This window comes from Oncorhynchus tshawytscha, linkage group LG09 (genome assembly GCF_018296145.1).
Source record: "Oncorhynchus tshawytscha isolate Ot180627B linkage group LG09, Otsh_v2.0, whole genome shotgun sequence".
Lineage (NCBI taxonomy): Eukaryota > Metazoa > Chordata > Actinopteri > Salmoniformes > Salmonidae > Oncorhynchus > Oncorhynchus tshawytscha.
In genome coordinates, this window is record NC_056437.1 from 13,984,827 (window position 1) to 14,010,200 (window position 25,374).

General features: G+C 42.3%; 1 protein-coding gene and 1 pseudogene across 1 annotated transcript in view; one reads left to right on the forward strand and one right to left on the reverse strand.

Annotated features, from left to right (window-relative positions):
- Positions 1–14,487, forward strand: part of LOC112257297 — a 32,760-nt pseudogene extending 18,273 nt beyond the window's left edge.
- A 105-nt stretch (positions 14,488–14,592) lies between these two features.
- The window catches only part of LOC112257296 (integrin alpha-2), a 31,924-nt gene continuing 21,142 nt past the window's right edge, over positions 14,593–25,374 (reverse strand). Inside the window, exons 18-29 of the mRNA XM_042326577.1 lie at positions 24,247–24,357; positions 22,471–22,556; positions 20,938–21,079; positions 20,743–20,835; positions 20,555–20,631; positions 20,244–20,430; positions 20,020–20,130; positions 19,743–19,853; positions 17,259–17,372; positions 17,051–17,140; positions 16,729–16,845; positions 14,593–16,124 (exon numbers count right to left, since the gene is read on the reverse strand). Of these exons, the coding sequence (XP_042182511.1) occupies positions 16,029–16,124; positions 16,729–16,845; positions 17,051–17,140; positions 17,259–17,372; positions 19,743–19,853; positions 20,020–20,130; positions 20,244–20,430; positions 20,555–20,631; positions 20,743–20,835; positions 20,938–21,079; positions 22,471–22,556; positions 24,247–24,357 (1,335 nt within the window). The 3' untranslated portion in view covers positions 14,593–16,028. The remainder of the gene's footprint in view (positions 16,125–16,728; positions 16,846–17,050; positions 17,141–17,258; positions 17,373–19,742; positions 19,854–20,019; positions 20,131–20,243; positions 20,431–20,554; positions 20,632–20,742; positions 20,836–20,937; positions 21,080–22,470; positions 22,557–24,246; positions 24,358–25,374) is intronic.

The window sequence follows — 25,374 nt, forward strand, 5'->3', positions numbered from 1 at the left end:
ACCGTGTCCATATGGAAGAAGGCAAAAACACCCTGAAAGCCACCGTTTCCATATGGAAGAAGGTAAAAACACCCTGAAAGCCACCGTTTCCATATGGAATAAGTTAAAAACACCCTGAAAGCCACCGTTTCCATATGGAAGAAGGCAAAAACACCCTGAAAGCCACCGTTTCCATATGGAATGAAGGTAAAAACACCCTGAAAGCCACCATTTCCATATGGAATAAGGTAAAAAACACCCTGAAAGCCACCGTTTCCACATGGAAGAAGGTAAAAACACCCTGAAAGCCACTGTTTCCACATGGAAGAAGGTAAAAACACCCTGAAAGCCACCGTGTCCATATGGAAGAAGGCAAAAACACCCTGAAAGCCACCGTTTCCATATGGAAGAAGGTAAAAACACCCTGAAAGCCACCGTTTCCATATGGAAGAAGGTGAAAACACCCTTAAAGCCACCGTTTCCATATGGAATAAGGTAAAAACACCCTGAAAGCCACCGTTTCCACATGGAAGAAGGTAAAAACACACTGAAAGCCACCGTTTCCATATGGAAGAAGGTGAAAACACCCTTAAAGCCACCGTTTCCATATGGAAGAAGGTAAAAACACCCTGAAAGCCACCGTTTCCATATGGAAGAAGGTGAAAACACCCTTAAAGCCACAGTTTCCATATGGAAGAAGGTAAAACACCCTGAAAGCCACCGTTTCCATATGGAAGAAGGTGAAAACACCCTGAAAGCCACCGTTTCCATATGGAAGAAGGTAAAAACACCCTGAAAGCCACCGTTTCCATATGGAAGAAGGTAAAAACACCCTGAAAGCCACCGTTTCCATATGGAAGAAGGTAAAAACACCCTGAAAGCCACCGTTTCCATTTGGAAGAAGGTAAAAACACCCTGAAAGCCACCGTTCCATATGGAAGAAGGTAAAAACACCCTGAAAGCCACCGTTTCCATATGGAAGAAGGTAAAAACACCCTGAAAGCCACCGTTTTCATATGGAAGAAGGTGAAAACACCCTGAAAGCCACCGTTTCCATATGGAAGAAGGTAAAAACACCCTGAAAGCCACCGTTTCCATATGGAATAAGGAAAAACACCCTGAAAGCCACCGTTTCCATATGGAAGAAGGCAAAAACACCCTGAAAGCCACCGTTTCCATATGGAATAAGGCAAAAACACCCTGAAAGCCACCGTTTCCATATGGAATAAGGTAAAAACACCCTGAAAGCCACCGTATCCATATGGAAGAAGGTGAAAACACCCTGAAAGCCACCGAGTCCATATGGAAGAAGGTAAAAACACCCTGAAAGCCACCGTTTCCATTTGGAAGAAGGTAAAAACACCCTGAAAGCCACCGTTTCCATATGGAAGAAGGTGAAAACACCCTGAAAGCCACCGTTTCCATATGGAATAAGGTAAAAACACCCTGAAAGCCACCGTTTCCATATGGAATAAGGTAAAAACACCCTGAAAGCCACCGTTTCCATATGGAATAAGGCAAAAACACCCTGAAAGCCACCGTTTCCATATGGAAGAAGGTGAAAACACCCTTAAAGCCACCGTTTCCATATGGAATAAGGTAAAAACACCCTGAAAGCCACCGTTTCCATATGGAAGAAGGTGAAAAACACCCTGAAAGCCACCGTTTCCATATGGAAGAAGGTAAAAACACCCTGAAAGCCACCGTTTCCATATGGAAGAAGGTAAAAACACCCTGAAAGCCACCGTTTCCATATGGAAGAAGGTAAAAACACCCTGAAAGCCACCGTTTCCATATGGAAGAAGGTAAAAACACCCTGAAAGCCACCGTTTCCATATGGAAGAAGGTAAAAACACCCTGAAAGCCACCGTTTCCATATGGAATGAAGGTAAAAACACCCTGAAAGCCACCGTTTCCATATGGAATAAGGTAAAACACCCTGAAAGCCACCGTTTCCATATGGAATAAGGTAAAAACACCCTGAAAGCCACCGTTTCCATATGGAAACACCCTGAAAGCCACCGTTTCCATATGGAAGAAGGTAAAACACCCTGAAAGCCACCGTTTCCATATGGAAGAAGGTAAAAACACCCTGAAAGCCACCGTTTCCATATGGAAGAAGGTAAAAACACCCTGAAAGCCACCGTTTCCATATGGAAGAAGGTGAAAACACCCTGAAAGCCACCGTTTCCATATGGAATAAGGTAAAAACACCCTGAAAGCCACCGTTTCCATATGGAATAAGGTAAAAACACCCTGAAAGCCACCGTATCCATATGGAAGAAGGTAAAAACACCCTGAAAGCCACCGTTTCCATATGGAAGAAGGCAAAAACACCCTGAAAGCCACTGTTTCCATATGGAAGAAGGTGAAAACACCCTGAAAGCCACCGTTTCCATATGGAAGAAGGTGAAAACACCCTGAAAGCCACCGTGTCCATATGGAAGAAGGTAAAAACACCCTGAAAGCCACCGTTTCCATATGGAAGAAGGTAAAAACACCCTGAAAGCCACCGTGTCCATATGGAAGAAGGCAAAAACACCCTGAAAGCCACCGTTTCCATATGGAAGAAGGTAAAAACACCCTGAAAGCCACCGTTTCCATATGGAATAAGGTAAAAACACCCTGAAAGCCACCGTTTCCATATGGAAGAAGGCAAAAACACCCTGAAAGCCACCGTTTCCATATGGAATGAGGTAAAAACACCCTGAAAGCCACCATTTCCATATGGAATAAGGTAACAACACCCTGAAAGCCACCGTTTCTATATGAAAGAAGGTAAAAACACCCTGAAAGCCACTGTTTCCACATGGAAGAAGGTAAAAACACCCTGAAAGCCACCGTGTCCATATGGAAGAAGGCAAAAACACCCTGAAAGCCACCGTTTCCATATGGAAGAAGGTAAAAACACCCTGAAAGCCACCGTTTCCATATGGAAGAAGGTGAAAACACCCTTAAAGCCACCGTTTCCATATGGAATAAGGTAAAAACACCCTGAAAGCCACCGTTTCCACATGGAAGAAGGTAAAAACACACTGAAAGCCACCGTTTCCATATGGAAGAAGGTGAAAACACCCTTAAAGCCACCGTTTTCACATGGAAAAAGGCAAAAACACCCTGAAAGCCACCGTTTCCATATGGAAGAAGGTGAAAACACCCTTAAAGCCACAGTTTCCATATGGAAGAAGGTAAAACACCCTGAAAGCCACCTTTCCATATGGAAGAAGGTGAAAACACCCTTAAAGCCACCGTTTCCATATGGAATAAGGTAAAAACACCCTGAAAGCCACCGTTTCCATATGGAAGAAGTTGAAAACACCCTGAAAGCCACCGTTTCCATATGGAAGAAGGTAAAAACACCCTGAAAGCCACCGTTTCCATTTGGAAGAAGGTAAAAACACCCTGAAAGCCACCGAGTCCATATGGAAGAAGGTAAAAACACCCTGAAAGCCACCGTTTCCATTTGGAAGAAGGTAAAAACACCCTGAAAGCCACCGTTTTCATATGGAAGAAGGTGAAAACACCCTGAAAGCCACCGTTTCCATATGGAATAAGGTAAAAACACCCTGAAAGCCACCGTTTCCACATGGAATAAGGCAAAAACACCCTGAAAGCCACCGTTTCCATATGGAAGAAGGCAAAAACACCCTGAAAGCCACCGTTTCCATATGGAATAAGGCAAAAACACCCTGAAAGCCACCGTTTCCATATGGAATAAGGTAAAAACACCCTGAAAGCCACCGTATCCATATGGAAGAAGGTGAAAACACCCTGAAAGCCACCGAGTCCATATGGAAGAAGGTAAAAACACCCTGAAAGCCACCGTTTCCATTTGGAAGAAGGTAAAAACACCCTGAAAGCCACCGTTTTCATATGGAAGAAGGTGAAAACACCCTGAAAGCCACCGTTTCCATATGGAATAAGGTAAAAACACCCTGAAAGCCACCGTTTCCACATGGAATAAGGCAAAAACACCCTGAAAGCCACCGTTTCCATATGGAAGAAGGCAAAAACACCCTGAAAGCCACCGTTTCCATATGGAAGAAGGTAAAAACACCCTGAAAGCCACCGTTTCCATATGGAAGAAGGTGAAAACACCCTGAAAGCCACCGTGTCCATATGGAAGAAGGTAAAAACACCCTGAAAGCCACCGTTTCCATATGGAAGAAGGTAAAAACACCCTGAAAGCCACCGTGTCCATATGGAAGAAGGCAAAAACACCCTGAAAGCCACCGTGTCCATATGGAAGAAGGTAAAAACACCCTGAAAGCCACCGTTTCCATATGGAATAAGGTAAAAACACCCTGAAAGCCACCGTTTCCATATGGAAGAAGGCAAAAACACCCTGAAAGCCACCGTTTCCATATGGAATGAGGTAAAAACACCCTGAAAGCCACCATTTCCATATGGAATAAGGTAACAACACCCTGAAAGCCACCGTTTCCATATGGAATAAGGTAAAAACACCCTGAAAGCCACCGTTTCCATATGGAAGAAGGTGAAAACACCCTTAAAGCCACCGTTTCCATATGGAAGAAGGTAAAAACACCCTGAAAGCCACCGTTTCCATATGGAAGAAGGTGAAAACACCCTGAAAGCCACCGTTTCCATATGGAAGAAGCCCCTTAAAGCCACCGTTTCCATATGGAATGAAGGTAAAAACACCCTGAAAGCCACCGTTTCCATATGGAAGAAGGTGAAAACACCCTTAAAGCCACCGTTTCCATATGGAATAAGGTAAAAACACCCTGAAAGCCACTGTTTCCATATGGAAGAAGGTGAAAACACCCTGAAAGCCACCGTTTCCATATGGAAGAAGGTAAAAACACCCTGAAAGCCACCGTGTCCATATGGAAGAAGGCAAAAACACCCTGAAAGCCACCGTTTCCATATGGAATAAGGTAAAAACACCCTGAAAGCCACTGTTTCCATATGGAATAAGGCAAAAACACCCTGAAAGCCACCGTTTCCATATGGAAGAAGGTGAAAACACCCTGAAAGCCACCGTTTCCATATGGAATAAGGTAAAAACACCCTGAAAGCCACCGTTTCCATATGGAAGAAGGTGAAAACACCCTTAAAGCCACCGTTTCCATATGGAATAAGGTAAAAACACCCTGAAAGCCACCGTTTCCATATGGAAGAAGGTAAAAACACCCTGAAAGCCACCGTTTCCATATGGAAGAAGGTAAAAACACCCTGAAAGCCACCGTTTCCATATGGAAGAAGGTAAAAACACCCTGAAAGCCACCGTGTCCATATGGAAGAAGGTAAAAACACCCTGAAAGCCACTGTTTCCATATGGAAGAAGGTGAAAACACCCTGAAAGCCACCGTTTCCATATGGAAGAAGGTGAAAACACCCTGAAAGCCACCGTGTCCATATGGAATAAGGTAAAAACACCCTGAAAGCCACCGTTTCCATATGGAAGAAGGTGAAAACACCCTGAAAGCCACCGTTTCCATATGGAATAAGGTAAAAACACCCTGAAAGCCACCGTTTCCATATGGAAGAAGGTAAAAACACCCTGAAAGCCACCGTTTCCATATGGAAGAAGGTGAAAACACACCCTGAAAGCCACCGTTTCCATATGGAAGAAGGTAAAAACACCCTGAAAGCCACCGTTCCATATGGAAGAAGGTGAAAACACCCTGAAAGCCACCGTTTCCATATGGAATAAGGTAAAAACACCCTGAAAGCCACCGTTTCCATATGGAAGAAGTTGAAAACACCCTGAAAGCCACCGTTTCCATATGGAAGAAGGTAAAAACACCCTGAAAGCCACCGTTTCCATATGGAAGAAGGTAAAAACACCCTGAAAGCCACCGTTTCCATTTGGAAGAAGGTAAAAACACCCTGAAAGCCACCGAGTCCATATGGAAGAAGGTAAAAACACCCTGAAAGCCACCGTTTCCATTTGGAAGAAGGTAAAAACACCCTGAAAGCCACCGTTTTCATATGGAAGAAGGTGAAAACACCCTGAAAGCCACCGTTTCCATATGGAATAAGGTAAAAACACCCTGAAAGCCACCGTTTCCATATGGAATAAGGTAAAAACACCCTGAAAGCCACCGTTTCCATATGGAAGAAGGCAAAAACACCCTGAAAGCCACCGTTTCCATATGGAATAAGGCAAAAACACCCTGAAAGCCACCGTTTCCATATGGAATAAGGTAAAAACACCCTGAAAGCCACCGTAAAAAGAAGGTAAAAACACCCTGAAAGCCACCGTTTCCATATGGAAGAAGGCAAAAACACCCTGAAAGCCACTGTTTCCATATGGAAGAAGGTGAAAACACCCTGAAAGCCACCGTTTCCATATGGAAGAAGGTGAAAACACCCTGAAAGCCACCGTGTCCATATGGAAGAAGTTAAAAACACCCTGAAAGCCACCGTTTCCACATGGAAGAAGGTAAAAACACCCTGAAAGCCACCGTGTCCATATGGAAGAAGGCAAAAACACCCTGAAAGCCACCGTTTCCATATGGAAGAAGGTAAAAACACCCTGAAAGCCACCGTTTCCATATGGAATAAGTTAAAAACACCCTGAAAGCCACCGTTTCCATATGGAAGAAGGCAAAAACACCCTGAAAGCCACCGTTTCCATATGGAATGAGGTAAAAACACCCTGAAAGCCACCATTTCCATATGGAATAAGGTAACAACACCCTGAAAGCCACCGTTTCTATATGAAAGAAGGTAAAAACACCCTGAAAGCCACTGTTTCCACATGGAAGAAGGTAAAAACACCCTGGGTAGTGAGGTCTGCACAACGCATCACCGGGGGCAAACTACCTGCCCTCCAGGACACCTACACCACCCGATGTACAGGAAGGCCATAAAGATCATCAAGGACATCAACCACCCGAGCCACTGCCTGTTCACCCCGCTGCCATCCAGAAGGCGAGGTCAGTACAGGTGCAAAAGCTGGGACCGAGAGACTGAAAAACAGCCACCGGCCATATGGAAACAGCCAACTAACATTGGTAAAAACACCCTGAAAGCCACTGTTTCCATATGGAAGAAGGTAAAAACACCCTTTAAAGCCACCCCTACATTGTTTCCATATGGAAGAAGGTACTCTAAAACTGCACCTTATGTAATACATGTATCCTAGTCACTTTAACTATGCCACTTGGTTTACATATGGAAGTAAGGCCTAAAACACATAAACCTTTGTACATATTCTTTATCCCCTTACACTGTGTATGACAGTAGTTTTTTTTGGAAGATTACTTGGTAAAAACACCCATTTCCATAAATTAACATCGTTTCCATAAAATGGAAGAAGGTATGGAAGAAGGCAAAAACACCCTGAAAGCCACCGTTTCCATATGGAAGAAGGTAAAAACACCCTGAAAGCCACTGTTTCCATATGGAAGAAGGTGAAAACACCCTTAAAGCTACCGTTTCCATATGGAATAAGGTAAAAACACCCTGAAAGCCACCGTTTCCATATGGAAGAAGGTGAAAACACCCTTAAAGCCACCGTTTCCATATGGAAGAAGGTAAAAACACCCTGAAAGCCACCGTTTCCATATGGAAGAAGGTGAAAACACCCTTAAAGCAACCGTTTCCATATGGAAGAAGGTGAAAACACCCTTAAAGCCACCGTTTCCATATGGAATGAGGTAAAAACACCCTGAAAGCCACCGTTTCCATATGGAAGAAGGTGAAAACACCCTTAAAGCCACCGTTTCCATATGGAATAAGGTAAAAACACCCTGAAAGCCACCGTTTCCATTTGGAAGAAGGTAAAAACACCCTGAAAGCCACCGTGTCCATATGGAAGAAGACAAAAACACCCTGAAAGCCACCGTTTCCATATGGAAGAAGGTAAAAACACCCTGAAAGCCACCGTGTCCATATGGAAGAAGGCAAAAACACCCTGAAAGCCACCGTTTCCATATGGAATAAGGTAAAAACACCCTGAAAGCCACCGTTTCCATATGGAATAAGGCAAAAACACCCTGAAAGCCACCGTTTCCATATGGAAGAAGGTGAAAACACCCTTAAAGCCACCGTTTCCATATGGAATAAGGTAAAAACACCCTGAAAGCCACCGTTTCCATATGGAAGAAGGTGAAAACACCCTTAAAGCCACCGTTTCCATATGGAATAAGGTAAAAACACCCTGAAAGCCACCGTTTCCATATGGAAGAAGGTAAAAACACCCTGAAAGCCACCGTTTCCATATGGAAGAAGGTAAAAACACCCTGAAAGCCACCGTGTCCATATGGAAGAAGGTAAAAACACCCTGAAAGCCACCGTGTCCATATGGAAGAAGGTAAAAACACCCTGAAAGCCACTGTTTCCATATGGAAGAAGGTGAAAACACCCTGAAAGCCACCGTTTCCATATGGAAGAAGGTGAAAACACCCTGAAAGCCACCGTGTCCATATGGAATAAGGTAAAAACACCCTGAAAGCCACCGTTTCCATATGGAAGAAGGTGAAAACACCCTTAAAGCCACCGTTTCCATATGGAATAAGGTAAAAACACCCTGAAAGCCACCGTTTCCACATGGAAGAAGGTAAAAACACCCTGAAAGCCACCGTTTCCATATGGAAGAAGGTGAAAACACCCTGAAAGCCACCGTTTCCATATGGAAGAAGGTGAAAACACCCTTAAAGCCACCGTTTCCATATGGAATAAGGTAAAAACACCCTGAAAGCCACCGTTTCCATATGGAAGAAGGTGAAAACACCCTTAAAGCCACCGTTTCCATATGGAATAAGGTAAAAACACCCTGAAAGCCACCGTTTCCATATGGAAGAATGTAAAAACACCCTGAAAGCCACCGTTTCCATATGGAAGAAGGTGAAAACACCCTGAAAGCCACCGTTTCCATATGGAAGAAGGTAAAAACACCCTGAAAGCCACCGTTTCCATATGGAAGAAGGTAAAAACACCCTGAAAGCCACCGTTTCCATATGGAAGAAGGTGAAAACACCCTGGAAGAAGGTAAAAACACCCTGAAAGCCACCTTTCCATATGGAAGAAGGTGAAAACACCCTGAAAGCCACCGTTTCCATATGGAAGAAGGTAAAAACACCCTGAAGCCACCGTTTCCATATGGAATAAGGTAAAAACACCCTGAAAGCCACCGTTTCCATATGGAAGAAGGTAAAAACACCCTGAAAGCCACCGTTTCCATATGGAAGAAGGTAAAAACACCCTGAAAGCCACCGTTTCCATATGGAAGAAGGTAAAAACACCCTGAAAGCCACCGTTTCCATATGGAATGAAGGTAAAAACACCCTGAAAGCCACCGTTTCCATATGGAAGAAGGTGAAAACACCCTGAAAGCCACCGTTTCCATATGGAAGAAGGTAAAAACACCCTGAAAGCCACCGTTTCCATATGGAAGAAGGTAAAAACACCCTGAAAGCCACCGTTTCCATATGGAAGAAGGTGAAAGCCACCGTTTCCATATGGAAGAAGGTAAAAACACCCTGAAAGCCACCGTTCCATATGGAAGAAGGTAAAAACACCCTGAAAGCCACCGTTTCCATATGGAATAAGGTAAAAACACCCTGAAAGCCACCGTTTCCATATGGAAGAAGGTGAAAACACCCTGAAAGCCACCGTTTCCATATGGAATAAGGTAAAAACACCCTGAAAGCCACCGTTTCCATATGGAAGAAGGTGAAAACACCCTTAAAGCCACCGTTTCCATATGGAATAAGGTAAAAACACCCTGAAAGCCACCGTTTCCATATGGAAGAAGGTAAAAACACCCTGAAAGCCACCGTTTCCATATGGAAGAAGGTGAAAACACCCTGAAAGCCACCGTTTCCATATGGAAGAAGGTGAAAACACCCTTAAAGCCACCGTTTCCATATGGAATAAGGTAAAAACACCCTGAAAGCCACCGTTTCCATATGGAAGAAGGTGAAAACACCCTTAAAGCCACCGTTTCCATATGGAATAAGGTAAAAACACCCTGAAAGCCACCGTTTCCACATGGAAGAAGGTAAAAACACCCTGAAAGCCACCGTTTCCATATGGAAGAAGGTGAAAACACCCTTAAAGCCACCGTTTTCACATGGAAGAAGGCAAAAACACCCTGAAAGCCACCGTTTCCATATGGAAGAAGGTAAAAACACCCTGAAAGCCACCGTTTCCCTATGGAAGAAGGTGAAAACACCCTTAAAGCCACAGTTTCCATATGGAAGAAGGTAAAACACCCTGAAAGCCACCTTTCCATATGGAAGAAGGTGAAAACACCCTTAAAGCCACCGTTTCCATATGGAATAAGGTAAAAACACCCTGAAAGCCACCGTTTCCATATGGAAGAAGGTGAAAACACCCTGAAAGCCACCGTTTCCATATGGAAGAAGGTAAAAACACCCTGAAAGCCACCGTTTCCATATGGAAGAAGGTGAAAACACCCTTAAAGCCACAGTTTCCATATGGAAGAAGGTAAAAACACCCTGAAAGCCACCGTTTCCATATGGAATAAGGTAAAAACACCCTGAAAGCCACCGTTTCCATATGGAAGAAGGTAAAAACACCCTGAAAGCCACCGTTTCCATATGGAAGAAGGTAAAAACACCCTGAAAGCCACCGTTTCCATATGGAATAAGGCAAAAACATCCTGAAACCACCATTTCCATATGGAAGAAGGTTAAAACACCCTGAATGCCACCGTTTCCATATGGAATGAGGTAAAAACACCCTGAAAGCCACCGTTTCCATATGGAAGAAGGTAAAAACACCCTGAAAGCCACCGTTTCCATTTGGAAGAAGGTAAAAACACCCTGAAAGCCACCGTGTCCATATGGAAGAAGGCAAAAACACCCTGAAAGCCACCGTTTCCATATGGAAGAAGGTAAAAACACCCTGAAAGCCACCGTGTCCATATGGAAGAAGGCAAAAACACCCTGAAAGCCACCGTTTCCATATGGAATAAGGTAAAAACACCCTGAAAGCCACCGTTTCCATATGGAAGAAGGTGAAAACACCCTTAAAGCCACCGTTTCCATATGGAATAAGGTAAAAACACCCTGAAAGCCACCGTTTCCATATGGAAAGGTAAAAACACCCTGAAAGCCACCGTTTCCATATGGAAGAAGGTAAAAACACCCTGAAAGCCACCGTGTCCATATGGAAGAAGGTAAAAACACCCTGAAAGCCACCGTGTCCATATGGAAGAAGGTAAAAACACCCTGAAAGCCACTGTTTCCATATGGAAGAAGGTGAAAACACCCTGAAAGCCACCGTTTCCATATGGAAGAAGGTGAAAACACCCTGAAAGCCACCGTGTCCATATGGAATAAGGTAAAAACACCCTGAAAGCCACCGTTTCCATATGGAAGAAGGTGAAAACACCCTTAAAGCCACCATTTCCATATGGAATAAGGTAAAAACACCCTGAAAGCCACCGTTTCCACATGGAAGAAGGTAAAAACACCCTGAAAGCCACCGTTTCCATATGGAAGAAGGTGAAAAACACCCTGAAAGCCACCGTTTCCATATGGAAGAAGGTGAAAACACCCTTAAAGCCACCGTTTCCATATGGAATAAGGTAAAAACACCCTGAAAGCCACCGTTTCCATATGGAAGAAGGTGAAAACACCCTGAAAGCCACCGTTTCCATATGGAATAAGGTAAAAACACCCTGAAAGCCACCGTTTCCATATGGAAGAAGGTAAAAACACCCTGAAAGCCACCGTTTCCATATGGAAGAAGGTAAAAACACCCTGAAAGCCACCGTGTCCATATGGAAGAAGGTAAAAACACCCTGAAAGCCACCGTTTCCATATGGAATAAGGTAAAAACACCCTGAAAGCCACCGTTTCCATATGGAAGAAGGTGAAAACACCCTTAAAGCCACCGTTTCCATATGGAATAAGGTAAAAACACCCTGAAAGCCACCGTTTCCATATGGAAGAAGGTAAAAACACCCTGAAAGCCACCGTTTCCATATGGAAGAAGGTGAAAACACCCTTAAAAGCCACCATTTTCCATGGAAGAAGGCAAAAACACCCTGAAAGCCACCGTTTCCATATGGAAGAAGGTAAAACACCCTGAAAGCCACCGTTTCCCTATGGAAGAAGGTGAAAACACCCTTAAAGCCACTGTTTCCATATGGAAGAAGGTAAAAACACCCTGAAAGCCACCTTTCCATATGGAAGAAGGTGAAAACACCCTGAAAGCCACCGTTTCCATATGGAAGAAGGTGAAAACACCCTTAAAGCCACAGTTTCCATATGGAAGAAGGTAAAAACACCCTGAAAGCCACCGTTTCCATATGGAAGAAGGTAAAAACACCCTGAAAGCCACCGTTTCCATATGGAAGAAGGTGAAAACACCCTTAAAGCCACAGTTTCCATATGGAAGAAGGTAAAAATATCCTGAAAGCCACCGTTTCCATATGGAATAAGGTAAAAACACCCTGAATGCCACCGTTTCCATATGGAAGAAGGTAAAAACACCCTGAAAGCCACCGTTTCCATATGGAATAAGGCAAAAACATCCTGAAAGCCACCATTTCCATATGGAAGAAGGTTAAAACACCCTGAATGCCACCGTTTCCATATGGAAGAAGGTAAAAACACCCTGAAAGCCATCGTTTCCATATGGAAGAAGGTAAAAACACCCTGAAAGCCACCGTTTCCATATGGAAGAAGGTAAAAACACCCTGAATGCCACCGTTTCCATATGGAAGAAGGTAAAAACACCCTGAAAGCCATCGTTTCCATATGGAAGAAGGTAAAAACACCCTGAAAGCCACCGTGTCCATATGGAATAAGGTAAAAACACCCTGAAAGCCACCGTATCCATATGGAAGAAGGTAAAAACACCCTGAAAGCCACCCCATTTGGAAGAAGGTGAAAACACCCTGAAAGCCACCCCATTTGGAAGAAGGTAAATACATCCTGAAAGCCACCGTTTCCATATGGAATAAGGTAAAAACACCCTGAATGCCACCGTTTCCATATGGAAGAAGGTAAAAACACCCTGAAAGCCACCGTTTCCATATGGAATAAGGCAAAAACATCCTGAAAGCCACCATTTCCATATGGAAGAAGGTTAAAACACCCTGAATGCCACCGTTTCCATATGGAAGAAGGTAAAAACACCCTGAAAGCCATCGTTTCCATATGGAAGAAGGTAAAAACACCCTGAAAGCCACCGTGTCCATATGGAATAAGGTAAAAACACCCTGAAAGCCACCGTATCCATATGGAAGAAGGTAAAAACACCCTGAAAGCCACCCCATTTGGAAGAAGGTGAAAACACCCTGAAAGCCACCCCATTTGGAAGAAGGTAAATACACCCTGAAAGCCACCGTTTCCATATGGAAGAAGGTAAAAACACCTTGAAAGCCACCGTTTCCATATGGAAGAAGGTAAAAACACCCTGAAAGCCACCGTTTCCATATGGAAGAAGGTAAAAACACCTGATCATGTCGTTACAGATAGATAAGCAAATAACGTTGTTTATAATCTAATATGTAATAATAATATAATATAATAATATATAACATTTACCAGATCTTTTATCCAAATGCGACTTAGTCATATGTGCATACATTATGGGTGGTCCTGGCAATCAGAGCCACTTTCCTGGCATAGCAAGCACCATGATCTACCAACTGAGTTACAAACACCATGATCTACCAACTGAGTTACAAACACCATGATCTACCAACTGAGTTACAAACACCCCGATCTACCAACTGAGTTACAAACACCATAATCTACCAACTGAGTTACAGATTACCAGTTAGTGTCATCACGGAAATGCTATATGTGTTAATACAATGTTGTTACAGTAATTACATTTTTACTACACAGGTATAAGAGCAACTAAATGTAAAGTGTTTACAAAATGTATGTATGGTGTACTTTGCACAATGCTCTGCATAATGATCACAAGGCATAGGGTACTCATTAAGTAAGAGTTGCGTGAAACTAATTATTGTCAAGTGATAGTCACATGGCTCCAGAGCCTGTCAGAAGCCCATCTGACACAGTTTGAATTGGTGCATTATGCTGAATTCATATCCAAGTGAGAAGGTGGTATTTACCACATTGGACTTGGAATAATCTAATTGGTAATTACTAGTGGGTAACTTCTATCATCCTGATCACAGACTTCTCCTACATGCTGACCTCTGACAGGACCTACTAAAGAAATTACCTCTATAACAGAATTTTTGGCAGTTTAATGTAACAACAAAACATTCAGTCATAAAAAGCTATCTATTAATATGTTTTTTTAACATTCTAATTTGTTTAATATAATGATAGCTGTATTTTAAGGTTGATGCAGCTTGTTGGCCATTAGCCATTGTGTTCAAAGCACATGAATGCATCTAACGGCTATTTACGAATTCTCAACTGGTAATTACCACCTTCCACTTGGTTATAAACGCAGCATTAGTTCCACGGGAAGCTAATACTGGAGGATTTTTTCTGTCTTTGGTAGAAGGTGTATGAAGCTGACGAGTCCTGTTGGAAAGAGAACAATGAGTGCCAGTGGACAGGACAGAGTTGAATTCTGACCTCATCTAGGAGCTTTTCTATGGCAAATATTAGATCACACACAGTACCAGTGAATGTAAAGCTGTCCCCAACAATACAAAATGAAGTCATTCACACCTTTATGTACGTAAAGTTTAATTAATGAAATTAAATTCCCCATCAGCATATTTACAACACAAAATCAAAAGTTTCAATGAACACAATAACGTTGTCATAAAAAAATGAATGCTCGAAAATCGTAATGAAGGAAGTGGTATGTACCCTTTGAAAATACACCTGGGAAAATGTCAGTGCAAAAATATATCTCATAAACATTATCTCAGAGAGTTTAGTCTCTGCTACTGTCTGTATCCTACAATTAATTAGTTGCTGTTGTTTCTCTCAGTCATGATACAATGACTGTACAAAATAAACTGATTAACCGGTAAGTGCTTAATGCATTTTCACCATAGCTATGTAGGGAATAAGTTAAACACTTGTTTAAGTGTTATGTTTTATCTATTGATAATAAAGAATTTGAATGATACATATTTAATATAGAAACCACACAATAAATATACTTATTTTCTACACATTCAATTACTCTGCTTTGATTAATATCACAAAATTTTTACAAACAGTACAATGAATCAAATGTTACATTAATCTGATCTGAATACAGTGTATATTCTAAAGACAGCGTCTTCACAGTGTCTCCCAAGGCAGTTGTATGGCTGGGGTAATTATACAGCGTTGTCTCTGTAAAACAGTGACTGAGATACTCAAAGCCAGGAAGTACCTTAGTGAAAGTAGAAAAGATGGGTTGTTGATGTTCTGTTATTATTTTGATATTCAAGTAAATGTCTCTTTCACAAATAAGGATGCCTCGGCATCAACACAATGCCAAACCCCTCCCACTGCAATGTAAAGCACCGAGAACGCCATATGCTAGCTATGCTATGATATGATAGCGTCCATAAGCTCTCATGTGTAAACTATTGTCTATATCCATTTGAAAGGCTGTTTACAGTATACTACTGTGCTTTTCAACAATTGATATCAATAATATCAATTGATATGACAAATTACTATACACAAGCTTCTTACTTAATAATAGGCCTCAACAATTCCGTGAACATATATAAAAAGGAATACCAGTACTGAAGTATGAATTCGGCCAGAAAAAATGCACTGTAGATAAATAACTTCCCTATGGAGGATCCAAGATGGCCGACATAACGGGTCTTCGCTTGGAAGTGTTTGGTGGTGAGAGAATCATGTTACCTCCACTAATAAAATCTGTTGTCTCTTTGGTCCTAATCAAAACACACTCTCTAATACGCTCAAACAATGTGTTTCTGTTCACTCCAAGCAATCGTTCACTCCACAACCAAAACCATGTTAAAGCCACCACCCAAACAGCCCCTTCCACTAACAAGCCATTTGCTCAATATGTAAGTACAAGTCATGTTTGTTCAGTTTGTGTGTGGTTGTGGTTGTGGTCTTTGGTCATTGTGTTCTCAGTCTGTTGGCACATTGTGGTTTCTAAGATGGGTTCTTTCCTGCGCCTGGTTCTCACGCTGCTGCGTTCTCCTGCAGACCCTCGGTCTCCGCCTGGTCTTCATCAGTGTTTTTCATCAGCTGCTGGTACTTTCTCCTGAAGAAACCAAACTGTAAGGAGAGACAGAGAGAGACAGAGCGAGAGTGAGACAGAGGGAGAGAAAGGCACACAAACAGAAGACGTGAAGGAAGAATAAGAGATGACGTAGGATTATTTCATGTTTCATGTTTTTAATGACACATGCACAAGTGCCGTGAAATGCCTTTCTTGCAAGCTCCAAACCCAACAATGCCGTAATCAATATCAATGTAATACTAAAAATAACAAGGCAGAACACAAACACACGCTAAGCGATAAGAACACTACGAAGGAAGAAGCTACAGTGCCCTCCATAATAATTGACAGTGAAGCATTTTTTAAAAACTATACTCCAAAAGTTTGGATTTGAAATCAAACAATGACCATGAGGTTAAAGTGCAGACAAATCCAAACCTTTGGCCAAAATTTTTAAAAATGCTTCACTGTCCCAATAATTACGGAGAGCGCTGTATATACAGGGTCAGTTCTAATACCATATTTACAATGTGGAGGGATACTGGCGTGATAGAGGTAAGGATAGCTGGTCTTGTTAGGATAGCTCAGAGCTTCTGCTATTTTTCAGTAGTTCAGTTTAAGAGAGTTTTACATCATAAAGTACAAAAGACTGGTACATACCTTCCAAAGCAGGCCAATGACGAGAGCCAATAGAAGCAGGCCTCCAATCACACTGCCCACAATAACGCCTACAGGGATCTCCCCTTTCACCCCTGGTTTACTGATGGTGACGCCAACCTGCAGACAGGTCAGGAGACAGATGACAGTGTTCAGGAGAAGACGGGATGTTTCACACCAGCAGTCAGGCAATACAACGAGTGTAGCTGTTGATATGCTGGTCATCTAAACACATTGAACTTGTACAAATGAACAAATTCTGCCTGGACATCAGAGATATAACATTAAAGTGTATTGAGAAGTATATAATGTATTAGTCCAGTACCGTCAGGTGCTTGTGAGAGATGACCAGCAGTTCAGGTTGGGAAGTCTCTATCTCTGTGCTCACAGTCAGCACAGTGGACTGGAATGAGGACTGCTCAAAGACAACACAAGAGGAGGACTAATGAGGTGATGTCTGGACACCATTAAAGAGGAGGAGAAGCAAGCATGTAAACAATGTGGAACAGACAAATTTGTCTGTCTATACTTACAGCAGCAAAGGTACCGTTCCATATCCGCGTGGTCACGTTCACAAAGAAATCACTCATCATCCCCATGTCTTTCAGGACACATTTCATAGGCTGGCACTTGGCTGTCTTACAGTTCTGGAAGAATCCGAAAACAATAGAAGGGTCATTCCTACCATGCGGTGCCTTTTCTGTCCTGAGGAAATACCACTTCTTATTTAGTCTAAAATGTGGAGTACAAAAGGCTTTAAATATAAGGTCAGATGTCCTTTACCTTAAAAGAACAACAAAAATATCGATCTTCAAAGGGAATTTTCTGCATTTTGAATGTAGGATGTAGGTGTTTTTGCCATGTCCTCCGGTGTTATTCATCAACTTCCACAAGAAACATAAGCCTTAAAGTAATAGCATAATTAAAATCTTTCCTCATTATTTTATAGCCCTATTTAAAATCTCTCTCGTCAATGTTTTTTTCCCTCATGATTATTGTATTTATTATTATTTTATTTAAGATTTTCTGAGTGTCCCTGATATCCCTTTCCACCCTGTTAGTTTGTTTTAATTCTCCATCTAAGAAAACAACCCCTTCCTACAATGACACCACATTCAGGAAGTGTCATCATTTCTTTGGTGGGAAAACAATAGTGCAAAGCTAAATAAATGTAAACATTCAGCTATATCTATTCTTCCATGTTTCATGTTGTTAGTCTGTATGTCCCACTCATACATTTCCACCCTGCTAGGCTTAATTATAGAGAAAAATCAACAAAATTTCAAAATGTTAAAATATGTTTGATAGAGAAGTTAAAATCCTGTTCAAGTGTTCAACATTATGCTAGCTCGAACTTGCTTGCTCACAGAGCTATGGCTAATTTGAACAAAGATGGCATTGACAGACATGACAGCACTGCTTCTAGCTCTTAAGCAACTTTGCAGTATTTGTTTTTTTGTGTGTCATTTCTTGGCCATCACTAGCCGGCTACCACCTGGTAACTCAACCCTGCACCTTAGAGGCTGCTGCCTTATGTACAGTGGGGAGGACAAGTATTTGATACACTGCCCGATTTTGCAGGTTTTCCTACTTACAAAGCATGTAGAGGTCTGTAATTTTTATCATAGGTACACTTCAACTGTGAGAGACGGAATCTAAAACAATTGCAAAAAACTAATAGGTCTGTGAGAGCCGGAATTCTTACTGGTTGGTAGGTGATCAAGTACTTATGTCATGCAATAAAATGCAAATTAATTACTTAAAAATCATACAATCATACAATGTGATTTTCTGGATTTTTGTTTTAGATTCCGTCTCTCACAGTTGAAGTGTACCTATGATTAAAAAAATTACAGACCTCTACATGCTTTGTAAGTAGGAAAACCTGCAAAATCGGGCAGTGCAGCCTAGTGGTTAGAGCGTTAAACTAATAACCGGAAGGTTGCAAGTTCAAACCCCCGAGCTGACAAGGTACTAATCTGTCGTTCTGCCCCTGAACAGGCAGTTAACCCACTGTTCCTAGGCCGTCATTGAAAATAAGAATTTGTTCTTATCTGACTTGCCTGGTTAAATAAAGGTAAAATAAATAAAAAAATACTTGTTCTCCACACTGTACATGGAATCACTGGTCACTTTAATAATGGAACACTAGTCACTGTAATAATGTTACATACTGCTTTACTCATCTCATTTCAGTATTCTACTGCCACTCTGACATTGCTCGTCCTAAAATGTATATATTTCTTAATTCCATTCTATTACTTTTAGATTTGTGCGTATTGTTGTGAATTTGTAGATATTACTGCAATGTTGGAGCTAGGAACACAAGCATTTCGCTACACCCAAAATAACATCTGCTAAATGTGTGTATGTGACCAATGACATTTGATTTTGATTTGATTTGAATTTGGGCTCCAAATGTCCACCCTGTTAGGATTATGCACCTGAAAGGTTATAAAAAGAACCTGAAAAAACAAATAAAGTGTCTGAGCTTGACCAATATGTGTAATCAATATGTCCTTTTTTCTGATTATAATGCTATTTTTCTTTTAAATATATATAATTTTTCCTCAAATGTTATGAGTTCCAAAAGGCACCGCATCGTAGGAATGACCCAGGTATGCATTCAGAGGATATCATTAGATGTAAAACTGTGAACCATCGTAGGAATGACCCAGGTATGCATTCAGAGGATATCATTAGATGTAAAACTGTGAACCATCGTAGGAATGACCCAGGTATGCATTCAGAGGATATCATTAGATGTAAAACTGTGAACCATCGTAGGAATGACCCAGGTATGCATTCAGAGGATATCATTAGATGTAAAACTGTGAACCATCGTAGGAATGACCCAGGTATGCATTCAGAGGAGATCATTAGATGTAAAATTGTGAACCATCATAGGAATGACCCAGGTATGCAATCAGAGGAGATCATTAGATGTAAAACTGTGAACCTATCTTTGTCTCTCTCTGTCACAAACAATACACACAGGAATGCACACTCAAACGCACCAGCTCCTCTGTGCTCATGAGGTTCTCCTTGGAGAAGGATGGTGTGTAAGGCTTCTCACTGATCTTCAGAGGATTGACGAGGCTGGCTACTTCACAGCTAACATCTCCAGCCTGCAGAACAACAAGAGGGCAACAGTCAATCACTTTAAAATATAACTAAGTCCATCAGAAAGGTAATTCTTGCCAGATTCTCCCCCGTCAAACCTGGGATTTGAAGCAGCAACCCTGGGCCATGCCTAGTTATTTAGAAACAGGTTGACTGGTTATTTTTACTCACAGGTGCAGTGTTGACTCCTGTCACATACAGTAATGGGTTGCCTCCTGCTGTATCGCTGGGCAGTGAGACTGTGAGGTAGGCAATATTCACTGGGAAATTCCCTGTAGAAACCTGAACAGAAGAGAAAACACTTGTCTTACCATTTCTACCACAAGGGGGAAGTATTTTACCACAGACTGACTGACACATAATGACTGTGTACCTGTTTGTGCATTATTTCTCACCTTCAGAGAGAATTTTAACTCAGGACCGATGTCATTGAAAGTATTCACTGTGGTCTTCACCTCATTGTCCATGTCAACCACATAGAAATTGAGATTTGCTTCCCTGGAGAGAGCGATCTCTGAATCATAGTGGACAGGGATGGAGATAGAGGCGTGGTTGTCTGAGGGGTTCACCTCTGTGCTGTCACTGTAATAAGCACATGTAATCAATCAATCAATCAATCAATCAATCAGTCATGTAACAGAAGATCCATAGGACTAAGAGAGATTACTATGTGATCAACAAACAAGCAAGTTCTGTGTACTCCTACCTTAGAGCTTCAAAGCTCACGTCGGCTTCGGTCTGCAGTTGATTCAGATTGAAGTCAAAGTTGATTACGAATGTCACCTGCAGGGAACAGATGTGTATTGTTTAGGAAACGACAACCCTGGCTGACAAGGAAAGAGAGAGAGACCTACACACACGCCCATAGTTTTTCGTTTTGTCGTCAGGTCTTACCTCCTGGTTCTTCCTTAAAGCTGGGTATCCCACCTGGCACGAGAGGCTACGAGTCTCTCGGGTGGAGCTACACTTCACCTCTGTTTCGTCACTCTGAAATGAATCCCACAATTTTAGGGAATGTTTACTGATAAATATGCAAATAGTCATCCTATAGTGAGTGTCATGCTAAAAATCAAAGAGGCTGATCCATACTGGAGGAGTGATGGAGGCGTAGAAGAGGTTTTTGGAGTATGTGGCCATGACTCGGGTGTTGTACGCATTCTCCTTCTTGTTGGTCACAGACACAGTGAAGGACAGCCTCTTGTTCTTAAAGCTGACCAACATCTTAGATGAGCTGCAAAACACAACACTCATTTTACTCAAAACAATACAGAGGGGATAAGAATGAATGTTAAAATATACCTGCAGTATGTGAGTGGGATTGTTTCAGTGCTTTGTAATGAAGACACTATATTATGATGGGGAATCCTTTAACAGTGGCACCATTAACTGGAGCAGTGAAAATAAAATATATCATGCTACCCCTCTGACTGGCCGAGGAGCTGTCTGTCTGTAATGTCTGTCTGTCTGGTCTGGTCTGTCTGTCTGTCTGGTCTGTAATGTCTGTCTGTCTGTAATGTCTGTCTGTCTGTAATGTCTGGTCTGTAATGTTTGTCTGTATGTCTGGTCTGTAATGTCTGTCTGGTCTGTAATGTCTGTCTGTAATGTCTGTCTGTCTGTCCGTAATGTCTGTCTGTCTGTAATGTCTGTCTGTCTGGTCTGTAATGTCTGTCTGTCTGCCTGTAATGTCTGTCTGTCTGTAATGTCTGTCTGTAATGTCTGTCTGTAATGTCTGTCTGTAATGTCTGTCTGTAATGTCTGGTCTGTAATGTCTGGTCTGTAATGTCTGATCTGTCTGGTCTGTAATTTTTGTCTGGTCTGTAATGTCTGTCTGTCTGGTCTGTAATGTCTGTCTGTCTGGTCTGTAATGTCTGTCTGTCTGTAATGTCTGTCTGTCCTGGTCTGTAATGTCTGTCTGTCTGGTCTGTAATGTCTGGCTGTCTGTCTGTCTGGTCTGTAATGTCTGTCTGTCTGTCTGTCTGTACTGTGTGTCTGTACTGTTGGTCTGTACTGTTGGTCAGTACTGTTGGTCTGTACTGTTGGTCTGTACTGTTGGTCTGTACTGTTGGTCTGTATTGTGTGTCTGTTAATGACTCGCTGGGATTCAAACAAATCGCACTGCACTTAACTGTTAAAGGTAATTATGTTTGAGCCGACATCCATAGTGTTTACTGTGAATGCTAACATGTCAGGGAAATTGATTTTAAAAGTCGAGTTCTGTGCAATGTTGCTACATTGTGGTGTGTTTGAATCATGGCCTCTGTCTTTCAACTTATGAAACTATCTGAATTTATTTTCTTTAACCAGCAAGGCTTGATAGAGGAAGTTTATTCTCACTAAAGCAGAACAGCAGAATAAGAAAATGGCTTATTTGTCCGGTCCCACAGAAAAACATTTTGGAATACTGTGTTTGCTATTCATGAGATCTTATAGGGAGTGTTAATTTCTGATGGTTTATTTCACTTTGTTTGTTGTGTTTCACAAGCTTTGGCAATGTAAACATATGTTTCCGCTATGCCAATAAAGGCCATTTGAATTGAATTGATTTAGGTTTAAGGTAGCCTGCACCACTGAGCGCCGTGTTCAGTATGGATTTACTATGCTGGATTGAGTGTCAGATCTCACCTGGGAATCATCTCTCCTTTCTTGACGTTCAAGAGCAGGTCACTCTCACACAGCTCATCAGAGCCACAGTCTTTGGAGAATGGGATCTGTGAGTGTTAAGAGAGAAATGACACTCTGTTTAAGGGTTGAATTGGGAATTCAGATGTGGAGGTGCCCTATCCCAGTTCTACATCCCAGTTCAACTCTAACCCCAGCCTCAACCACAACCCTAATCCTAGCCCTAACCCTAACCCTAGCCTCAACCTCAACCCCAACCCTAACCCCAGCCTCAACCACAACCCTAGCCCTAACCCTATCCTCAACCACAACCCTAACCCTAGCCTCAACCACAAACCTAGCCCTAAACCTAGCCTCAACCACAACCACAACCCTAACCCTAGCCTCAACCACAACCCTAGCCCTAACCATAGCCTCAACCACAACCCTAGCCCTATCCTTAACCACAACCCTAACCCTAGCCTCAACCACAACCCTAGCCCTAAACCTAGCCTCAACCACAACCACAACCCTAGCCCTGAACCTAGCCTCAACCACAACCCTAGCCCTAGCCTCAAACACAACCCTAGCCCTAACCCTAACCCTAGCCCTAGCCTCAACCCCAATCCTAAACCCAGCCTCAACCACAACCCTAGCCCTAACCCTATCCTCAACCACAACCCTAACCCTAGCCTCAACCACAACCCTAGCCCTAAACCTAGCCTCAACCACAACCACAACCCTAGCCCTGAACCTAGCCTTAACCACAACCCTAGCCCTGAACCTAGACTCAACCACAACCCTAGCCCTAACCCTAGACTCAACCACAAATCTAGCCCTAACCCGATCCTCAACCACAACCCTAACCCTAGCCTCAACCACGACCCTAGCCCTAAACCTAGCCTCATCCACAACCACAACCCTAACCCTAGCCTCAACCACAACCCTAGCCCCAACCCTAGCCTTAACCACAACCCTAACCCTAGCCTCAACCCACAACCCTAACACTAATCCTAACCCTAACTCTAAACCTAGCCCTAACCCTAGACTCAACCACAACCCTAACCCTAACACTATCACTAGCCCTAACCCTAATGCTAACCCTAGCCCTAACCATAACCCTAGCCCTAACCATAACCCTAGCCCTAACCCTAACCCTAACCCTAACCCTAGCCCTAACCATAACCCTAGCCCTAACCCTAGCCCTAACGCTAACCCTAGCCCCAACCCAGCCCTAACCCTAACCCTAGCCCTAACCCTAGCCCTAGCCCTAACCCTAACCCTAGCCCTAACCCTAGCCCTAACCCTAGCCCTAGCCCTAACCCTAGCCCTAACCCTAACCCTAGCCCTAACCCTAGCCCTAGCCCTAACCCTAACCCTAACCCTAACCCTAGCCCTAACCCTAACCCTAGCCCTAACCCTAACCCTAGCCCTAACCCTAACCCCAACCCTAGCCCTAACCCTAACCCTAGCCCTAACCCTAACCCTGCACTAACACATAAAGCACAGATACTACCATCAATAGACATTTTTAAAAACTTCAAGCAACTGCCAATAGCGTGCAAAGCTGTCATCAAGGCACAGGGTGGCTACTTTGAAGAATCTCAAATATAAAATGTTTTGATTTGTTTAACACTTTTTTGTTTACTACATTATTCCATATGTGTTATTTCTTCACTATTATTCTACAATGTAGAAAATAGTTTAAAAAATAATAATAAAGAAAAACCCTAGAATGAGGAGGTGTGTCCAAACTTTATACCGGTACTGTATACGCTATCACATATTATTGAAACTCACAAAGAACTCCCATGAAGTAGGACGGAGGACATCTAGAACAGGACTGGAGTCTGGGTCATGCAGAGCGATGTCCACACGCAGACCGATGGAGCTCACAAAGTCAGGGGCCTCCTGTCAGACAATAAGATAGGATTTATTTGATTTGTTTAATTCATTTGACTGGGAACATGTGCAACACAACAAACATTGTACAACATTTTAGCTACATACTGTACATAGCTAGTTCTCTACAGGATCAGAACTTAGTAACATTTTTGGAATTGTATAAGGAAAACCACATGAGAATACAGCAATGTAGTGTACTTTATATCCTTTTTAATGTTTATACATACATGTAAATATTAGTCTTGGCGATGTCCCTCAAATAATAATATATTTATTTTTAAAGAGATTGATATATTAATGACATGTACCAATTGATTCTTGAAGATTATAACTTATAAATGCCTCATGAGCTTAGTTCAACTGTCGTACCCCATCAGTACCTTAACTTCTTGGTGACTGGGGGCAGTATTGAGTAGCTTGGATGAATAAGGTGCCCAGAGTAAACTGTCTGCAACTCAGCCATAAAAGCTAGAATATGCATATAATTAGTATATTTGGATAGAAAACACTCTGAAGTTTCTAAAACTGTTTGAATGATGTCTGTGAGTATGATGAGTATAATAGAACTAGTCAGGCGAAAACCTGAGAAGAAAATGGTTGTTTTTCAACTAATTCCCTATTGAAGATACAGTGGGATATTGGTCATGTTGCACTTCCTAAGTCTTCCACTAGATGTCAACAGTCTTTCAAACCTTGTTTGATGCTTCTACTGTGAAGTGGGGCCGAATGAGAAGGGAATGAGTCAGAGGTCTGGCAGAGAGGCACAAGCTCGTGACGCGCGGTCATGTGAGAGTTACCTCACGTTCCATTGCTTTTCTATAGACAAAGGAATTCTCCGGTTGGAACATTATTGGAACATTATTGAAGATTTATGTAAAAAATATCCTAAAGATTGATACTATACTTAGTTTGACATGTTTCTACGACCTGTAATATAACTTTTTTGACTTTTCGTTCGACCTTTTGGCTGGACATGCACGCGCGTTTGGATTTGTTTACCAAACGCCCTAACAAATGAAGGTA